This window comes from Pseudophryne corroboree, chromosome 1 (assembly GCF_028390025.1).
Source record: "Pseudophryne corroboree isolate aPseCor3 chromosome 1, aPseCor3.hap2, whole genome shotgun sequence".
Classification (NCBI taxonomy): Eukaryota; Metazoa; Chordata; class Amphibia; order Anura; family Myobatrachidae; genus Pseudophryne; species Pseudophryne corroboree.
Genome location: NC_086444.1, coordinates 849,606,070 through 849,628,213, shown reverse-complemented (window position 1 = coordinate 849,628,213; position 22,144 = coordinate 849,606,070). Strand labels below are relative to the sequence as shown.

Sequence of the window (22,144 nt, the reverse complement as noted above, 5' to 3'; positions counted from 1 at the left end):
AGCAGCGGCACAAACACACAGCAGTTTAAAAGAATATAGCACACCTTAGGATTTTCTCTCCAACCAACCAATTTGCTGTTGGGAACAAAAATCTGGTAATAGATAAAAGCAGATGACAAACGACCGTTTGCTTCCAAACACCAGTAAATGGACAGATACGTTCATTGAGACAAATTGGTTAAACCTAACAGATTTAACCCATCTGACAGACAATTTTTGTTTGTTTTCCAGTGTTAGGGAACAAATTGTTGATTTGCCTTCATCCATTACCAGATTTCTGCTCCAACCAGCAAATTGGTTGGTTGGATAGAAAATCTTAAGGTGCGTACACACTACACAATAATGTGTACTACGTGCCCGATATGGACACATCGTTCACGATATTGTCCAGTATGTGTGCGCTACAGTATGTCACTGACAATGCGCGCTCCCGCGCGTCATCAGCACATCCTCCGTCGGGCCTGCATGCAGGTCCACGGGGCAACATCGCCATTCGGCAGCATGGCCCCCACTCCCCCCGGGTCCCGTCGCTGATTACATTGCATTGTTTTCGAGTCTAATGTGCAGCCCTTTAAGGTATATAGCCAGCTAAATAAACACACTCCAGAGCCTGCTTGAATTGGATTGCAGGTGCTACTAGTGTGTCTGACAAACAGGGGGCCTTGCGAGGCCAAGAAATCTGTGTCTTCAAACGTAGACGTTGGCCTTGCCACTCCCGGAAAACAGGGGCGACACTATTGTATAGGTGTGTACCCAGCTTATGGGATGTTGTTTTACCAACAGAAATAGCTGTATCAGGTCAGTAACTACTATTGGCCGGTTAAAATATTAACTCTGTGTTTGAAAGATTGAGATTTAGATGGAGATGACAAGCAAGCCAAAATGGCAGAAAGACATTCACTAACGTGCCAACAAGGATTGTATTCTGGACAGGATTGGTACAGATGTGCCTGTTGTCGTCATTGCCGGAATGAATTCTCATGTGCACATGCATCGCAGCGACTACACACGCCCAGGTGCAAATAGTCACACCTGCAATCACATAATGCATTTCATATGGATCGCGGGTGCAACTCTTTACACATGCTCGTGTATGGACACGCTAATTGCGTCAGTCCAGCAACACCTGCATATAGTCACAGGTGTGAGGAGCTTGAGCATATCTATCTATTTGAGTTCATCCTCATATACTGAAAACTGGAAGAGTTGATTAGTTTGCCAAGGGACCTTGGTATAGATCTAGAAAAGCAGAACTCAGCCTTGCGATACTCGAACTGGAAGTGAAGAGGCGGTGGATACAGATAAAGGAACGCAAGCAATTTGTCAGGAGGAGAACCAGGATAAGTCTGCAACACAAAGACCTAGGGGGTTGGGTATGCGTTACCGCCGCTTGGATCCTGGCAGTCAGCATACAGACTGCAGGATCCCGGCAGCAGAATAGGGGGTGGCGAGCACAAAAATCCCCTTTCTGGCTCGCTGCGCTGCGGGCTCAGTTCTATTCCCATTCTATCAGTGTCGTGGACACCCACAAGTGGGAAAAGTCCCTGCTAGTCAGCATGCCAACTGTCGGAATATAGAGGGGGGGCGGAATGTAGCAGTCGGCAATGTGACCGGCAGTCTCCTGACTGACGGTCACATAACTACATCCCGACCTAGTGATTATATTGATTGTTTGAGCAGAGAGTGCTCAGCAGTGTCAAATGCAGCAAATAGATCCAGGAGAATAAACAATGAGAAATGACCTTTAGACTTTGCAGTGAGCAAATCATTCACCACCTTAGTCAGTGCTGTCTCTGTGGAGTGTTGGGAATGAAAGCCTTACTGAAGTGGGTCCAATTAATCTGTGCGAGTCAAGAGAGTGTGTGAGGCAAATGTACTGTAGGCGAGTCTCTCAAGCAGCTTGGAGGGACATGGGATGGGTCAGTAATTTGAGAGAGGTAGGGTAAGAACTGCATTTTTTCTCACAATAGGAGTAATCACTGCATATCTGAATAATGATGGAAATACCAGTGGAGAGATTATAGACTTTAGTTAAGGTTGGAATGAGCACAAGACACAGAGCTCTGATTTGTGAGGGTACAAGATCAGGAGGAGAGGTTGTAGAGTAGGAAGGCAAGACAGTAGATACTTCATAAACCATATAAAAACACTGCAGGTGACTTCTAATACCCATTTTAATTTACAATTGTGGATACATTATTCCTTCTAAAGCTAGGCCTGCTATGTCGTTTCCTGCTGGATCGTACAGTGTGTACGTTCAATCTGTTCTCTCCCGCAGTTACATGCAATATCGTCCAGTCACCCATGCTGCACGGCCAACAGGGCGATATCACATGTGGCTCAGTGCAAGGTAATGAAGGACCGAATGAGGGATTGCAAGCTCTGATGGTCTTTTATTACCAGCTTTGTTCTATCACTGTTGTATCCATTTGTAAAGTGCTACAGATTTTGCTGCACTATATAAGAAACTTAGTAGTAATAGTTCCATCTTTCATTACATCATTCTAATGTGTACCGCGATAATGATACGTCAGCTGCCATTTGGTCCTGGTGCACATCGCTCCAGTGTGTACCCAGCCTAAAGCACGAGGCTAAGGACCTGATTCAGTATCAGCTTGCGTTCGCATGCTGGGGGCCGCCCCGCATTGCAATCTAAATACAGTCACATCGCTGAACTGGAATTTGGGGGATGTCCCCTGCATACACAGCATGGCTGCATATGCAGGTGCACTGCCGCCATCTTTTTCCTCGGAGCAGCTGCGTGTGATGTCATCAGTAGCGGATCTTGCCACGGGCAAGCAGGACTTTTGCCCGGAGGGCGCCGCACCATGGCAAGATCCGCTGCTGCTGTGGTGCCCCCTGCTGCCGCGGCCCGCTGTTCGTTGTGAAGGGAAACTAGACGCTACGCGTCTAGTTTCCCTTCGTGGGCTGCCCGCTGTGAAGGGAAATCAGATGCTACGCGTCTAATTTCCCTTCCTGGAGAGGACCTTTGCTGTGCGGTGCGCGATGACGTCATCGCGCACCGCACATCCTACAACAGTACAGGGGGCATAACTGACCACGCCCCCTGTATGAAGCCACGCCCCCTAATGCCGCCCGGGGCGCCAGAAGCCCCGGAACCGGCCCTGGATGTCATGTAGCCACCCTGAAAACGTTCCAGACACTCTCCACACCACGCCCCTGAAACAATGCCCCTCTCCCCAATTGCTGCCGCAGTCAAACACAGCGTGATCGCACTATGAGGGTTTGCGCAGGCGATGTGCGGCCGTAGCGCATGCACAAATTGACAAAAAACGCTTACTGAATAAGGCCCTATATTTAAAACTAAACAAGCTGCTTATAAGTAATGATTTTCATATGCAGAAGTGAGTTACGTTGACTGACTCAAGCGGTCTTGTGGCGCAGTTTTAATTTTGTGTGTGTGTGTGTGTGTGTGTGTGTGTGTGTGTGTGTGTGTGTGTGTGTGTGTGACACATCACTATCGTCTTAGAACAAAATATGTCACAAGTAAAAAGTAATTTTTTCGTCTTCGAACAAAATATTTCACACATGTAAAAAGTCATTTTTGTATTCTAGAAGTATATCCACACTGTGATTTCACTCCACTCAAAGGAATAATTCAAAAAACAAACTGAGGCAGTGCTCTTTATACAATGCAATTTACTTTTATTTACGGTCTCAATCCAACTACATAAATTATAAATGCATTTTATAAGCGATGCAAAATACATTGCAATTATATATATATACACACACCTTAATCTTTCCATACTGTAGACCGCTCATTCACTATAGTACCTGCTAATTACAATACAGTACAGGAGGAAAACAAAATGGCATAGTGACCCTGTACCATGCATTGCCAGATAATACACTTTTGTTATGGTTATTCACAAATAGTTAGAACTTTTTCTAAAAAATAAAAATAACTGAATTTAGAATGGAGTGGTATAGGTATTGTAGCTTTCTCTTTTTTTCTATCAAAACTAACATATGGGGCGGGATGTACTAATGTACATCGCCGCCCAGCGCCACGATGCTGATCGCATATGTACTAACATATGCGATCAGCGTTGCGGAGGACAGCTCTACCGATAAGAGCTGTCCTCCGCGATGCACAGCGGCAGCCTGACTTCCGGGATTCGGCCCCAGAAGTCAGTCTGCGCAAGCGTGGGGTGACAGGGGCAGAGCATGCTGGGAGGGATCCGATTGGATCCCTCACACAGCGTCGCGGAGAGAAGCACATAGGCTTCTATGGACTATCGCCAGCTAAAGCTGGCAAACCCCGCCGCGGTGCTGACCTCGCGTCCGGGGGATAGTACATCAGGAAAATGCGGTAAACAGGGGGTTTACCGCATTTTCCGCTTAGTACATCCCGCTCATGATATGAAGGTTTACCTCACAGTTCTAGGAGTGTCATGTATTAGAAATAACTTACTGTACTCCTTGATGTGTAAGTTACAAAAAAAAAAATTAGATTATTCTGCCCAAATTTCTAGAGGTGTTAAAAAATACTTAAAATCACAACCACTGAAATGTTTACAAATTCACACAGGCAAAAATACACAAGGCTTGGTTGAGAGATGTACTTTGAAGTTACTAGTAATATTTCATGTAATGTAGTGAAGTGGTTAATTCAGTTTACGGTGACATGTTCTTGAGAATGAGTAATGGATTTGTTAATAAGGGGCCTTATCTACCTGCTAGATTGTCTTTTTACTTCCACTTGTGTAACAACAGAAAAAGAAAGTTTACTGATATACTGTACAAGTTTACATAGCAGACAGATATGTTATCAGACAATGGGACAGATGTATTAGGCAGTGAGAAGTGCAAGGTGATAATGCACCAGCCAATCAGCTCCTGTTAATTTTCATATTGGACCTGTTTGGCTGATGCGTTATCACCTGGCACTTATCACTGCTTTATCACTTCTGCAGGCTTAATACATCTGCTCCAATGGGTACTGTAAGGGATGTGCGGTGAGGTAAATTACTCAGGAGGCACTGGCTAGTACCAGAGCCATATTTACACACAATATAGGAGTCAAAGGGTACATGTGGGCATTATGCAAAGGTGCAACAGTATGAACTCCTGGAAATTTGGTCGGTTTTGATCAGAGATGTGTAGAAGATAGGCAGGTGAGACAGTGCTTCACCGGTCATAGACTTTTAACTCCAGAGTTTTGACTATAAAAATGATTAGAATAATACAAAGAAGATATTTATAACATATTCTTTGTATTTTTCATATATATTTCACTTTATACAGTTAAAACTGTGGCACAAACGTTAGTATGACAGGAAAGGCTCTGCCTCACCCCACCGCATGTCACTGGTACCGTCCAACAGTAGAAGCAGCCATTGGCGGAGTACACTAATGAAGCCCCATAGAGCTTGGCAGTAAGGGGTAGATTTAATTAGTGGCATACATTGCCAGGTGTTCACATATTCACCTATTACGGCGGACTTAGCATTCCTAATTTACCTGTACACCTCTATAAAAAAAATAAAAAAAAATCTGACTAGATTGCTTAGATTTTAAGCATGATCTGTCCGTGTGTAGCCCCCACAGCGATAGCGATGCGCAGCCCCACGCGTCGATATCGCTGGTGCTAGATTGGCCTGCATGCAGGCTCAATCTAGCAGGCGCTCATTTCACCCACCCGTTCCCTCCCGACACGCTCAGCACACATCACGCTGTGCTGAGCGGGGGGAGAGATGTGTGCCGTGTGGTTCGCTCAGCACACATCTCTCTCCACATCTGCCCGTGAATACGGGCATCTAGTCTAGAGATTGAGGAGAGAGGAAATAAATGCACAGCTACACCTCTATTCAGGGCACAGAATGTCCCCCTCCTCTGGGGAGCCATTGAATGTATTCATGCAAAGTAGTGGGGAGGTGTCTCAGGTCTTGTCTGAACAGCTGCTAGTCAGAATATTAATTTCCCAGCAGTTTTCATGCGTGCACAAAATGTACCTAAAATTGATTATGGAAATTCTAAGAACTGTGTCTGAGGAATATATCAGCATGTCATTTCCCAACAATTTTACTCACTGAATTTGACCTTAGTTTAGTATGTAAATATCTTTTAAATGCATCAATAACCCGACTACATGACTTACCACCCATCATATTTCAAAAGTGTGTTTTCTGCATAGACAAAATACATAATTAACTGTCCATAGCTCTATTAATAAAACAGTGGCCTCTCTATTTCTATCCGTTCTGTAAACAATGTTTTAGTATATTGACATACATACACAAATAGCTTAAAAGAATTACAGACAAAGGTTAAATCTACATTTAGGTTGTGTGTGTTTGAGGTTTCTTTATTAATTAATTAGAGGACAATTATTTCAAAATCTTCTGTTTACTTTAACCATAAGCATGATCAAACACCATATGTAGGAGTCTGTATAAAGTATACCTTTATATGGGGATGATAATCTGTAAATTTATAGTTTTAGTGTGGTCGAGTAATGATGTAATCAGTTATATAGCTTATTCATTAATATCCACTATCTTCTTATCCATGTAACCTTAGGGGGTATATTTACTAATCTATGCCCAAATTTTAAAAGGGAAATGATTTTACTAGCAAACCCCAGCTAGCAAAAGCATTGCCCTTTAAATTTCATGCAAAAACACAATCTGAAGTAGGGTTTTATAACATGACGCTTAGTAAATAAACTCCCAGGCCTTAATATGGTCACAAAACACCTCATTGAGTAAGTATAGTAGTTTACAATACCACATGATATATATATTTTATTTTCAACTTCACGTTCACCTTTTACATATAATACATGCACAAAATAACTAGTCCATAAGTGGAAGATTATGCAAGCTTTAAAAAAAAAAAAAAAAAATTGAAATTGTATAGTAAAGTATACCATAACTACTTCCAATGCTCTGACCATTTTCAAACACATTGGAAGGAAAAATGAGGTAACAAGGTCTGTTTGTCAATTCAGGGTTAAGGAAGACCAGTAGATTGATGTAGCAGTAGTAAAATAAATTATTTGTGTAATATTATTATTTATACTCACATCATTTGCAGTTCGAAGCAAAATAGACTTTGTATTTTATGATACACTACAAACATTTCTCCTCTGCAGTTAAGTACCCAATTTGACTCCCTACAGGCCAATTACTGAAGAAACTATGAAATACCCTCCTGGAGTACAGTGTAATATTATATATATATATATATATATATATATATATATACATACACACACACACGTATATAGACATACAAACACATACTGTACATAAAGACATGATTACTAACAAGCTGATGGGTGCTGTGGTGGGGTTTGTAGACCAAAAACAGATAAACTGGTAGAAAGCTACTACTTATAAAAATGCATCAATATAAAATGGAGAGTGATGAAAAATACATTCTCTATAGTAATACACTCAGTGCACAAATTCTTCTGTACCACATTATTCTGTACAGACCTTTCGGTAATAAATAAGAGAAAATCATAAGAACAGGAAAAGAAGAAAAAAAAAATCGTAAAAAAAAGTTATTGTAAGTCCATTTACTTTGTTACGTTGTAGCGTGTATTTCAGAGTTAGACTTCAGCTATGCAATAAAATTATGCATTTCTAAATTAATAATGATTACATTTCCCATAAGTCGCATTGTGGGCAGTTTACTTTCCAGCAGTAAACTACAAACTTAGAACACAAATAATCTGCTCAGCTTTCCTGGTTGGGGACCCCCGCCTGCGAGTGGGTATGAGTTCGGTGTTTCTATACATATTTTTTGTTTCTTTTGCTTGAGGTTCTCCTTGTGGCTACAGCCCAGAACATGGTGACTTTATTTTATTGTGAAGGAGCAACAGCTGGGGTGGACTGATAAGCAGGATGTGTACTCCAGTAAAGAATCGATATGCGACTGAGGAAATATAACTCAGCATAAGGATAACTGTGAAATATCCAGTTGTTATTTGTCCTAGCTGGCACCACAGTCAAGCCAGTGGAAATTCATTTAATCTGCCTGTCTGCCCTCAAAATGTCTTGATTCACGTCTGCTGTGTCGGAAAGCTTCAGCTGCCTGTTCTGCTCCCATCACTCAAATCCCACTCGGTGTAAAGTGGATTCGTAAATAACTGTCTTTTCATGGCAGTGACTTCATAGATTAAACTCTGCCCAAAAGTGCTGACCTGGGGAAAACAAACAAATAAAATCATAAAAAAATGTATATGAATTTATGAAGGGACATAATCAGGTTATTTAAATCTTAGATTAAAAAAAGTGAATTTTTTGATCTGTGAAAATTAATTGAAACAAATGTCTGTTAATGGTATTTATTTTAGAAGCTCATATGGATTTCAGCCGAAACATACTGCTAGGCAAGTGTTCCCATACACAGTGTCACCGATACATAAACTCCACACACTACAACATGAAAAATGTATAATTTAATGCTTCAAACACACAAAAAGTCACAAACAATATAGAAAATCTATTAAAATAAAAATGTACACAAGTAATAAATAAATAAATAAAATAAATAGCTAATGTACGGCCGGTGTTCGTCTTGTTATGATGAATAACCAATTTGGTCACTGAAGTTTGCAAATGGATTTCTGAATCTGACTATCCATTGTCGCAGACATACACCCTTGGCTGATGCATGGCATGGCCTTTGACACACACCTCAGAGTTTTCCATCTGTCCTTTTCAATGTGATTCTCAGGACCCTCATTCTCATACGAGGCCAGATAAAGACCTATAGCAAACAGAATATGAAACACATTAGTATCACAAAAATGGCTGCAAAATGTAGTTGGAACATGACAATCATCAGCTGTTGTAGGCAGGTAATGCTCCAGCTCAGTGTCAGGATAGGCTCATGTGGCATAATTCAGCCAGTAAACCACTAATAATGGGGGTAATTCTGAGTTGATCGCAGCAGCAAGTTTGTTAGCAATTGGGCAAAACCATGTGCACTGCAGGGGGGGGGGGGGCAGATATAACATGTGCAGAGAGAGTTAGATTTGGATGGGTTATGTTGTTTCTGTGCAGGGTAAATACTGGCTGCTTTGTTTTTACACTGCAATTTAGATTTCAGTTTGAATACACCCCACCCAAATCTAACTCTCTCTGCACATGTTATATCTGCCCCTCCTGCAGTGCACATGGTTTTGCCCAATTGCTAACAAACTTGCTGCTGCGATCAACTCAGAATTACCCCCAATGAGTAGGTAAAAATGACCAATAGCCACTGTCCAAATCTAGATTAAACGGACTACAATATATTAAATATAATGCAACAATCAAACATTGAAGCCAGTTCTGTAGGATTTTTTTTTTTATTGACACTTATCTGCCTTCTTCACCTGGAACATATTATAGTGTACCGAACTGTGATTACTTATTAGTGAGGCATTATAAATCAAATACCTAGTATGTTATGGCATTGTATAAAGAATGGTTTAAGAATCAGAGCACCATGTGAGTACTGAAATTCCACCGTCACTAGCTATACCAGAACAATAAACTTTTCTTTCTAATGCTTTTCATAGTGCATTAAAGTTCCTATGGCTATGTGGCATCACTACTAATTTAGAATAACCTGTAAAAGGGATGACTTACAATTTGCTACTTACTAACAATATCACTCCCTGTGGGTGCCATACTAAAAGGACGGCCACAGCATATTGAGAAGCTTCCACAATTCATATATTTGTGATGTGGTGAACATTCATTCAATAAAAGAGACTTTGTAAAGTTTCTGCTCTCTGTTAACACATTTATTTCAGCAGGGAGTTCACGGACAGAAAATGTTCCTACCATCTTCACTGAATATGGGGGCAGTAAGGACATAATGCAGGATCTTCCGATCTTTTTCAAATGGACACTCAACTTGCTTCCATGCCATAAACTCACTGACTTGCTTTGCCAGCTCCCAGAATTTCTGAAGATTAAATCACAGTGGACATATATTAGAATACACATAGAACTGTAAAGAAGCAGGGAATGATCATTTTGGATTCTTCCCTCTTTATAGGATACATGCATGCATTATTGGACAGGCTACTGCTTATGGCATTCTCTTTAGTCATTGGCAGGGCACAAAGTATTCTGATGTCTTGTTGCTCCAGTCGCAGGAGAACAGTATTTTCTGTGTAAGTTAAGAGCCACAATCTCTGCCTCCACCGCCCCTAGGCACAAGCCTACAGCGCCAGACTGCTGGTCAATGATGAGCAATATGTGACCAACAGTAGGCTCCTGCATGTTCCATGGACATAATGCTAAAGGTCATACCATATTCAAATGAGGAAGCCGTTATTCAGGTCATACAAGCATTCTTAGGAGATACCACAAATATGTACTTACTTCAGTCAACAAATACGGAAATACTAGATAAAATACAATTTGTTCAACACATCTTATCAAACCACTGAGCACTCCCAATGACCAGAAGGATAATTCTATCTGTACAGCAAAGTATATGGACTTTTTGCTATCTTGGCTCATCACTACATGGCTGCCTTGAGAAATATTAAACTTGCTGTTGATGTGGTCATTTTAAATGCAGGAATATAGAAACAGAATTTGAAGGCAGATAACAACCATTTGGCCCATCTAGCCTGTCCATGTACGCTCACACATTTTTTCTCGGAAGCCAATTAACCTACCAGTATATTTTTGTTTTGTGAGCACCAGGAGGAAACCCACGCAAGCACGGGAGAATATACAAACGCCACAAAGTTAGGGCCATGGTGGGAATCAAACCAGTGATTTCAGTGGTGTTATACAGTAATGCTAACCATTACACCATCCGTAACTTCATAATTAATCTAACTGGAGTAAGTGCTTATCAGGAAATATTTCATATCCCTTGCCTTGATAACACATTTAAATCAAGGGAGAAGCAAAGGTGAGGAAAGCTACTGAAATAAGATATGTAATCCAATGTACGTACCTCGAAATTGACATGCCCATTAGGGAGGCGACTAGTACAGCCCTCGTTCAGGAAGTAGAGGTCTTTAATCAGCAGGCTGCAGAATGGGATCACAATCTGCACAAAACAAACCATGCCGTCAGCTTGTACTAAGTTTACAGTCGAGAAACAACATTTTTGTCTGTTATACGTTTACAGTAAAAACTAAAAAAGTGTGAATGTTGCCATACAAAATAAAAGGTCATTTGTGATGTTGGGGAGGAAAGTCATTTTCAGAAATAGTTTGTAGAACTGCCAAGATTATTTCCTATACATGCAAACAAGTCACCGACTTAAAAGCCTAATTCAGACCTGATCACAGCAGCAAAATTGTTCTCCATTTGGCAAAACCATGTGCACTGCAGGTGTGACAGAGAAATTTTGATTTGAGTTGTTTATTTTGTTTCTGTGCAGGGTAAATACCATAGTTGCCTACCCTCCCTCATTCTGCAGGAGACTCCCTGAAATAGAAGCAATCTCCCTGTCTCCCTGAATAGTCCAGCAATCTCCCTCATTGTACCTTACCCCCAATTATGTAGCTGTTACATTCTTGGGGGGAACAATAAATCAGAGATATATCCATTCAAATGGGATCATCAGTACCATTTCCCTGTATTGGTTATACGGCACAATGGGGCAGATGTATTAACCTGGAGAAGGCATAAGGAAGTGATAAACCAGTGATATGTGCAAGGTTATAAAGGCACCAGCCAATCAGATCCTAACTGTTAATTTACATAATGGAGCGGATTGGCTGGTGCCTTTATCACCTTGCACATATCACTGGTTTATCACTTCCTTATGCCTTCTCCAGGTTAATACATCTGCCCCAATGATCCCTATGGCTACATGCATTTTAAATAAGGTTTTTCATGGCCACTTGCAGTATATGTGTATACAGTATGCTAACTTTGGGGCTCATTTACATTTGGATGTAAGCAATTTTCATGACACACCTCTCAGATGTAGCAGTACACGTCCGCACTGATATGTGTTACTTTCACAATCTCCCTGAAATATTTTTTCAAAAGTAGGCAAGTATGGTAAATCCTGGCTGCTTTATTTTTACACTGCAATTTAGATTTCAGTTTAAAACACACCCCACCCAAATCTAACTCTCTCTGCACATGTTATATTTGCCCCACCTGCACTGCACATGGTTTGCCCATTAGAGAACAATTTTGCTGATGCGATCAGGTCTGAATTAGGCCCTAAGTCTGCAGCCACACTGGCAATTTGATTTACTTCTATAAAAGTGAAAGTAACTATAAAATAGAGCAGCACAGTGTCATGACTGAACAGGGCACAAAACGGATTTGCATCCAAACCGAGAGAAAATAAATGAAAACTATAAACCAGAAAGATAACCTTGGCTCCTTAGGGTCTTACAATAATTTTTATTTCGCATATCTACAGAGCATTTGTATCCGCTGCTGCAGCATACATAAACTGTTCCTTTCGGAATAGCAACCTTGTGTAACAAACAAGGTCTCCATATCGTGGATAAGAAAAGTTATATTATATGCAATTATGTAGTATACAACATATACATAGAAGTGATAACACAAGTAGGAAAGTTCTTGCAGTCACAACACCTGCTCCATGAAAAATGACAGCAAGACACAAAGAGTGAAATACTGAACGACTCCCCTCCTTAATGGACGCTGGACAGAGAGCTACTTGGCTGCTGCCCATAATACAAAAAAAATTGACACAGCATTTTTCTTTAGTAATTATAATCCCCATTTACTAAAAGGTGTATATTTTATTTAGAACTATAAATCAGAAGTGCTTTCCCGACATGCTAGTTAATTTATAAACAGTGAATGTAAAAGACGCGTCGTAGGCTTTCAGGTACTCTTCGTCAGCAGAAAACAGAGTTATTGCCCATAAATTAGCAAGGCTTGCTAAGACCAGTGTTAAGTGCTTATTTAAGGCTATACGTGGTTTTGCTTTAGTATACAAAAACAATATATTGATATATTATCAAATGATGAAATACACAGTTTAAAAAAAAAAAAAAAACTATTGCCAAAGAATACGTTGGTGTCACAATCTATATTATATCTATCTCTCGCTCTCTCTCTATATACATACACAGGTTGAGAATCCCTTATCCAAAAATCATACTTTTTTGGTTCCCCTACTAAGATAATTATACATTCATACATATACATAGTATATATATAAAAATATAAATCTTATATTATATATGTCTATATATACACATAATAGTATATATGTCATTATCTCAGTAGCGGACCCAAAAATGTGGGATTTTGAATTTTGGATAAGGGATACTTGACCTGTATATACAAAAATGAACGTGTGTGTGTGTGTGTGTGTGTGTGTGTGTGTGTGTGTGTGTGTGTGTGTGTGTGTGTGTGTGTGTGTGTGTGTGTGTGTGGACTCTGGAATACCTGGAGCAATTTACACCATACTTGGTACACATACACTTACAATCTGGAAACAAATACTGTGGGGGTAAAGCCCCATACACACGGGGAGAGATGTGTGCTGAGCGATCTGTCACAGACCGCTAAACACACATCTCTCCCAGCCCGCTCAGCACAATGTGTGCTGAGCAAGGGAGGGGGAGGGGTTCATTTCACCCATCGGTGCCAATCTAGTACCAGCGATAACGGCATCACTATCGCTGTGGGGCATACACGCAGAGAGATCCGTGCTTAACTTCTAAGCAATATAGTCGGATTGCTTCTAATTTAAGCATGGATCTCTCCGTGTGTACCCCCCACTTAAGACACCCCTAGGGGTGGGAAAGGTGTGACACGTAAAAAGACATACTTTTCGGCATTAACTCTGGAATGGCTGGAGCAATTTACACAAAGGCACACATGGGTAGGGGCAGAGGCATACAGGTAGGAGCAGAGGCACCCACGGGTAGGGGCAGGGGCATACTTTAGTGTTGAAGCTAAGCAAGGAGACCTAGGGCCCTTTGACATAGAGTCAGCCTGCAAACCTAACATATTTAACATACAGCGGGCGAAGCTTGGCCTGTCGTTCCAGCATTTACAGCACAGAGCAGGGCAGCATCAGAGGCGGAACGGCGCAGAGAAGGAGGCGGATTATTCTCCTCAGCTCCAGAATTTTGACAGCATCAATCTGGGGAAGCCCAGAGGTGCGGCCTGACAGACTGGCATTATTCTTTAAATTCTGTAGCGAAGCACGGCTATTCAGCTAGTGACTTATAACATCAGCACCTGTTCTCTTATTTTATCGCATTTTATCATCCCTGCTCCTGATGTGTCAGGCAGAACTGCTAAGAAGCATGTCCTGTGATGCAGTGCCGACTTCTTGCAAGCTTACGTTGGACAACTCTGAACCCTCCCTTCCCTTACATAGCAAAAAGGGGGATCCCCAGGGAGCCTGACCTGCTGCCCCTCCATGTACATTCAAAACTTGCTGACGGCATTAAAAAAATCTGTAACACATTTTACAGGTTTAAAGATATATATATTAACATGGATCAATATTTTTATCAATAGGTCAGTCATTTAACAGAAAAAAACTGCTGTTTATGGGAAACAGACAAGGCAGATTGTGTCAGCGGTGTTTCTGCTTGTTCCCGTCCCAGAACGCAACTCACAAGCATGAAAGCCAGATCACACAGAAGCTGAATTTAGGAGGTTGCCAACTTAAATAACTGAATGCACAACGAAGTGAAGAACGGAATTAAACTGCGAGCTTGTTATCACCTCCCCCTAGCCCCCCCTCAAAAAGGCAATAAGAGTTAACAAGATTCGTTGTTTAAAAACTGAAGAAGAAGGCTTTGCAGGATATGAACACCCTTAGCAATTTAACAATAGTAATTATATTTCCAGCAAATATTATGCTGTCCCATTCCGAGAAGGATGCTGTTAAAATACAGGTTGAGTATCCCATATCCAAATATTCCGAAATACGGAATATTCCGAAATACGGACTTTTTTGAGTGAGAGTGAGATAGTGAAACCTTTGTTTTTTGATGGCTCAATGTACACAAACTTTGTTTAATACACAAAGTTATTAAAACTATTGTATTAAATGACCTTCAGGCTGTGTGTATAAGGTGTATATGAAACATAAATTAATTGTGTGAATGTACACACACTTTGTTCAATGCACAAAGTTACAAAAAATATTGGCTAAAATTACCTTCCGGCTATGTGTATAAGGTGTATATGTAACAAAAATGCATTCTGTGCTTAGATTTAGGTCCTATCACCATGATATCTCATTATGGTATGCAATTATTCCAAAATACGGAAAAATCCGATATCCAAAATACCTCTGGTCCCAAGCATTTTGGATAAGGGATACTCAACCTGTATATGCAGTGTAACTGGAATGCTTCTTTACAGCTTTTGCATAATACAGGTTTTATCACTCAGATTATTCCAGCATGAACATGTCAGAAATTTTTATTTGCCAGCAATGCATTTGGGAGGGCAATGACATCAGGGCTGCTAGTTACGAAAACTGTTCCGTTTCAGGCAAAATGACAACATATCAGGAAGTAAACACTACATATTCTTATTAATTAAGTTGTTACGGTAAGAAAGTATTCCACCTACACTTAATCAGTATTTTTCCCTTTTCCTTATTATGCAAAAAAAAAAAAAAAAAGAGAACACAATAGGCCATTGCATTTGTGCAGTTTATATCAGTAAACGAACAGCCAACAGGGATTAAAAACTGCAATAAATCTAACCGGAATATAATACTAAAAATAAAAATGCAACGTAACACAAACTACAAGGAAATTTAAAGGTGCAAGAGATAACTTCTGTTATCCTGGACTACAGACTTACAGGAATAAAGCAATGCAACCACAAATTTCAATTTGTATTGATGACAATTGAGGAGCACTCTTTTTCTCTCTCTCCTTTAAAATGTTCTTTGGTCTTCATATCTACTCTAAGTATACAAATAATAATGAATAGCTACACAAAAAGATCCTAGCTGCCATACGTGATCATTATGTCTAAATTCACTATGCAAACAATAGCACCATCTGCATGTTCTACAGATGCCTATTTGCAAAGCTGTTTGGGCGACGTACCTTCTCTCGGCTGCTGTGAGCAGTTAGGGACCGCTGAGCTGCCCCTCGCAGAGCTGTTCTGTAATTGTAAAAGTTGCTGGAAGGATCCATTTGATGCTGTAGGGACAAAGAAAAACCTATATGTTAGTGAATAGTGATTAACCAGAGAACACTTGCACTTCGCATATGTGACGCAATAAGATGTGGTGACCTGGGTGTGGCCTATGATCCTGGCAATGTGACTGTAAAGTAGTGCTGGTATAACACCTACAAAGTATATATCCGTAATGCTTGTTGTGACAACACATACAGAGTCTGATATTTAGGAGACTAGCTATTACAGTAATTAACTACACAGACTAAGGAGGGAATTAAATTGCCAGTGGAAAGTTACTAATTGATCACCCAGGGATATTTAATTGTCCCCGGAGCTGGCAGTCATCTGGGATTTTTTTTTGCTTGCCTGAGGCAGGTAAAAACAAAATCCCCGATAGCCAGCCCCATCAGCCTCTGGGTTTTTTTCTGCAAAAACACCTAGGATCCAGGATAACTAAACAGACAATTTTTTGTGCAACAAAAAACAGGGTATAATTGAGTTGGAGGGGGGGAATAAAAATACACACATATACATATATATATATTTATATATATATTTTTTCTTTTTTTTTTTTTTTTTTTTCCCATGAAACCCCCCCCCCCCCCATTTTCATGCATGAAAAGTTTTCGGGAGGCTGACGGAATCCCTTCATAAGGCTTTCCCATAATGGAGAACCACCACCACAAGCAATGTCTGTTATGTACAGTATGTAGCAAAAACAACATACATTTTGCAGGGGGAGCAGTTCAGTCTTATTAAGGGGTATATTCTAGTCATGTTGGATCCCTTCCGAAGGAAAGGATCAGACATGTGAATATTCAATAATCGGCCAAACTCAACAGGTTCGTCACGTTCCCGACAATTCCAATCAGACTTTTTTTTTAAGTCGGATTCACTTGGTTGGAAATGGGGCTAAAACCTGTAGGGTTTGGACGCTCTTCCGACAGTACACATGGATTCAGACAATCCAGGTGTTTTCCTACAAGTCGGAAATTCCCGACTTGTCGGAAAAAAAAAAAAAAAGTAATTGAATACAGTAGGTCTGAACCCCTTCTGACCTTAAACTGTCATCTTTCCGACAAGACGGCAGATTCCAACAACAATTGAATACCCCCTATAGTGTATTATTCAGCAACCCATACCTCCAGAACGTCAAACTTAGCAGTCTTGACTTTTGCCCATGTTTTCTTTAACCGAGAGACAGGGCTCATGTTCATGCCAGCTGAAAAGATAGCAATTGTTTTGTTATATATACACACACACATCATATACTGCAATTCTTCAGAATACATTTGCCAACAATAAATCTAAAAGTTGTGTTATGTTCTAAATTTATAAAGCAAGACTTTGAAGAAAGCCATCAAAATATTTATTTTACTAGTGTAAGCAGTGTGCTACTTTTTTTCTTAATCCCTAGAAGTGATGTTTAAAACAAAGCATAACTACGCTTATAAAAATTTGAATATACATTCTTCTGACACTGTCAATGTTACAAGGGGTGTGGATCATTAGCTCGACAGTGTCTAGGTCGACAATGTTTAGGTCGACCACTATAGGTAGACAGTCACTAGGTCGACAGGGTTTCTAGGTTGACATGTTCTAGGTCGCCAGGTCAAAAGGTCGACATGCGTTTTTATGGTGTCGTTTTCTCCGTACAGTGACCGGGAAGCCCAATTAGTGCACTACTTCGCTCGCCATGCTTCGGGCAAGGTGCCTTGCTGCGCTCTGCACAGGTTACTATTCCCAATCGTAGACCACGTGGATTGTTAAGTATGAAAAAGTTCAAAAAAAGAAGAAAAAAAATGTGAAAAACTCATGTCGACCTGGAACATGTCGACCTAGTGACTGTCGACCTAGACACTGTTGATCTTCAGACCGGATCCCGTTACAAGTAGGCTAGAATGTACTGTGGACTTGTATGCAAAATTGTAAGAAATACATTATATCATGTAAGAACTACATGTTTAACCAAGGAATGTAAATTCACTAAGTTGCGCTGGATTTAAAGAGGCAACAACATTAAATACAAAACATGCCTGGTTTTATGTTTAATATTCTTGCCCCTTTAAATCCTGCAGCTGAAACAGCAGAAGATGCAGCAGCTTTGAAAAGCGCTGCTTAGTACATTAACCCATTATTATCTGAAACCCTGCAAAATATACCACTAATGGACGGAACAGAAAATGGGATTTTGGTACTCACCGTTAAATCCTTTTCTCGGAGTTCATAGGGGATACTGGAATGTCCGTTTACAGTGGGGTATAGATGGGGTCAGAGAGCCGGTGCACTACAAAAATTAATGTGCGTGTGTGTGCTGGTTCCTCCCCTCTATGCCCCTCCCATCAGACCAGTTCAGAAAACTGTGCCCCAAGAGAACAAACCAGACTGGAGAGGAGTAGAAAGGAGAAAAGAACAGGAACATAAGAACAGAACAGGAACATAAGAACAGAACAGAGAACCAAACAGCTGACACAATCAATGTTGCTAATGTTTGGAAGTAACCTCCTTCCAGGCGTGAAGCATGGTAGGAATCACAAGAGTGCAGAATACCTTTCGTGCTAGTAATGCTTTTTCAACAGCCACGCCATCAAACATAGCGTGTGGATAAACGAATGGACCTTGCTGAAGAAAATCATCCTGAAGGGGCCATGGGTCGTCGGCAAGATCGTACAGGTCGGCATACCACGCACTGTGGGGCCAATCTGGAGCGATGAGAATTGTCAATATACTCTTGTTTTATTCGTTTCAGCACTCGAAGCAGGGGAAAGGGAGGAAAGATGAAGATCATCCGGAAACACCAAGGGGTTGTCAGTGCGTCCACTGCCACTGCGCCCGGATCCTGTGTCCGTGAACAATAACGGTTGAGTTTGTTGTTGTTGCAAGACGCCATCAAATCGATCTCCAGAGATCCCCACCGAGCTATGAGCCGGTGGAATACCTGAGGGTGTAGGCCCCATTCTCCGGGGTCTAGATCCTGTCTGCCTAAATAATCCGCCTCCCAATTGTCCACTCCTGGGATGAAGATCGCAGAGATTGCGGAGGCGTACTCCTCCACCCATTGCAGTATCCTGGTGACTTCCCTCATAGCCGCCCTGCTCTTCGTTCCACCCTGGCAGTTGATGTATGCCACAGCCATGGAATGTCCGACTGGACTTGAACAGGGTGACCCCTTAGTAAAGGGAAGGCCTGACAGAGGGCATTGAAGATTGCCCTCAATTCCAGAATACTGATGGGAAGAGCGATTTCCTTGCTGGACCAACGACCCTGAAAGGGAGATCCTTGGGTCACCGCCCCCCAACCACTGAGACTTGCATCTGTGGTTAGGAGGATCGTGCTGAAAGACCTACCCGCCAGCAACTGCGTGTTCTGTAACCACCACAGAAGCAACAGGCGAGAGTGAGGTGAAAGGCGAACTATCTGATGCATATGGAGATGTGAACCCATCCATTTGGAGAGTAGATCCAATTGGAATGGGCAGAAGTGAAAATGTCCGTACTGAATAGCCTTGAAGGAAGCTACCATCTTGCCCAAGAGACGCATACAGAGATGTATGGAAAATTGATGAGGTTGTAGGACCAACTGGACCATCGTCTGAATTGCCTGGGCTTTTTCCAGGGGCAGGAAAACCCGTTGCAACACAGTGTCGAGGATCATCCCTAGGAACTGTAGCCTTTGAGTGGGTTCCAGTTGCGACTTTTGAGAGTTGAGAATCCACCCGTGGAGCAGCCGTTCCCTGGACGGTGCTTTGATGAGTAGGTCGTCCAGGTAAGGTACCACATTCACTCCCTGTAAATGAATCTGGGAAATCATTTTGGCCATTACCTTCGTGAAAACCCTGGGTGCTGATGAGAGACCAAAGGGAAGGGCCTGGAATTGATACTGGTTGTCCCTGAGGGCAAAACGAAGGTAAGCCTGATGTGGAGGCCAGATGGGGATGTGGAGGTAGGCATCCTTGATATCCAAAGATACCAAAAACTCCTATTCCTCCAAACCTGCAATTACTGCCCACAGTGATTCCATCTTGAATCTGAAAACCCAGAGATATGGGTTCAGGGATTTCAGATTCAGGATAGGTCTGACCGAGCATGAGCACCACAAACAAACTGGAATAGAAGCCTTTGATGTGGTGGTGAGGTGGCACAGGAACCACCACTGCCTGGTCCAGGAGCCTGTGAATGGCTCGCTGTAGAATTACCTGTTTTTCTTTTAAAACTGGCAAACCGGAGGTGAAGAACCTGTTCGGAGGAACAGTTTCGAAGTCGATCTTGTATCCCTGCCGAATGAGATCCCTGACCCAGGCGTCTTGGTAGGTGCCCTCCCAGACATGACTGAAGTCCTTGAGACGAGCTCCCACCTTGGAATCTTTCCGGTAGGAGGGAAGACCGTCATGCGGTGGGCTTGGTAGCTGTCTTCTCCGTTGGAGCAGCAGCGGATGTTTTGCGTCCTCTACCTCTGGTACCAAGAGAGGCATGAGAGCCTCCTCTGGCTGCGCCATGAAATCGGGAGGACCGAAAGGACCGGAAACAAGGACCCGAATAAGTACGGTGGGGAGGCGGGGCTGCAGAGGGAAGATAAGTGGATTTTCCTCCTGTAGCTTTGTATATCCACTTATCCAATTTGTCTCCAAATAGAGCATTGTCCGCATAGGGGAGACTTTCAACCCCTCTCTTTGACTCTGCATCTGTAGACCAATGCTCAGCGTGCCCACAACACCATAGCCGAAATCCTCGAAGTGAGCAGGCCAATCTCCCTTAAGGCCTCACAGAGATACACTGCCAATTCCTGGATGTGTTGGGACAAGGTGATTAACTCATCTTGGGACATATCACCCTGAATACCAGAAGCAAGCTTCTGTGCCCATGCTTCTATGGCCCTATTAACCCAGCAGCCTACTATTGCAGGGCGTAATGAAACCGCCGCAGCTGTGTACACATATTTAAGGCTGTTTTCCAACATACGGTCAGACGGATCCTTCACTGAGGTAGCCCCTGATACAGGAAGTATGATTTTCTTTGATAATCTGGATACTGACGGATCCACCGGAGGAGGAGTTTCCTAACGTTTTCGGTTATCCGAAGGGAAAGGAAAAGTAGTAAGAATACGTTTAGGTACCTGAAACTTCTTGTCAGGGTGTACCCAGGCCTCTTGAATTTGGCTATCCAATTCCTCAGATACAGGAAATGTTGCCAAAGATTTCTGCTTTTTACAAAAAACAAAAAAAAGGCTGAGCAGGTTCAGCCTCTTTATGTGGGAGGTTTAAAACATTCCTAACTGCCTATATAAGAGCATCCACCCCCTGAGAGGACGTATCAGAATCTTCAATATGTGATTCTAACTCAGTTTCCTCAAACTCCCCCCTCCTCTAAGGGCGGCATGTTGTCATCATCGGATGCATCAGACTGTAAGACTGTAGGGAGTAAACTCTTCTTTGATACTGAGCCGGGTGTGGCGAGCTGTGTTGTGAACCCATAGTGGCGACAAGAATGTCTACAGACTTTTTAAGTGCCAGGGCCCATCCGGGCTCTCAAGCTTGTAGGGGCTGCTGTCTGTTCTGTCTGGCTGCAGCTAATTCAAAGGATAAATCGGACATAACACGTAAGCGCCGACAGCGAAGCCGGAGCCGGGTCCTGAACCCCACTGGCTGTCGGAGCATCCGATTCTTTAACACATTTGTCACCGTATAAAGAGAAGTCAGTGGACGACTGTGTAAATTTCACTGAAAACCCTTTACAAGTAAACACCTTCTGTGACCCCTTTGTAGCATTTTTCATGCCATTCTCACAGTATAGGAACACAGGAGGAATAAGCAGATACCAGACACAGTTAACAAACAGTGGGGGTGATTCCGAGTTGTTCGCTCGCTAGCTGCTTTTAGCAGCATTGCACACGCTAAGCCGCCGCCCTCTGGGAGTGTATCTTAGCTTAGCAGAATGGCGAACGAAAGATTAGCAAAATAGCAAAAAGAAATTTCTTAGCAGTTTCTGAGTAGCTCGAGACTTACTCACAAATAGCGATCAGTTCAGTCAGTTTCGTTCCTGGTTTGA

The 22,144-nt window shown here is 42.0% G+C and overlaps 1 protein-coding gene across 4 annotated transcripts in view; it reads right to left on the bottom strand.

Annotated features, from left to right (window-relative positions):
• Positions 1–3,645: 3,645 nt before the first annotated feature.
• Positions 3,646–22,144, bottom strand: part of RASGEF1B (RasGEF domain family member 1B) — a 64,536-nt gene continuing 46,037 nt past the window's right edge. For 3 of the 4 annotated variants that reach the window (XM_063919951.1, XM_063919949.1, XM_063919950.1), the window contains exons 9-13: positions 17,243–17,322; positions 16,025–16,120; positions 10,945–11,040; positions 9,810–9,933; positions 8,420–8,745 (exon numbers count right to left, since the gene is read on the bottom strand). In XM_063919951.1, coding sequence (XP_063776021.1) covers positions 8,579–8,745; positions 9,810–9,933; positions 10,945–11,040; positions 16,025–16,120; positions 17,243–17,322 — 563 coding nt within the window. In that variant the 3' untranslated portion in view covers positions 8,420–8,578. Of the gene's footprint in view, positions 8,177–8,419; positions 8,746–9,809; positions 9,934–10,944; positions 11,041–16,024; positions 16,121–17,242; positions 17,323–22,144 lie in introns of those variants that run through there. The other variant, XM_063919952.1, reaches the window with a different exon arrangement.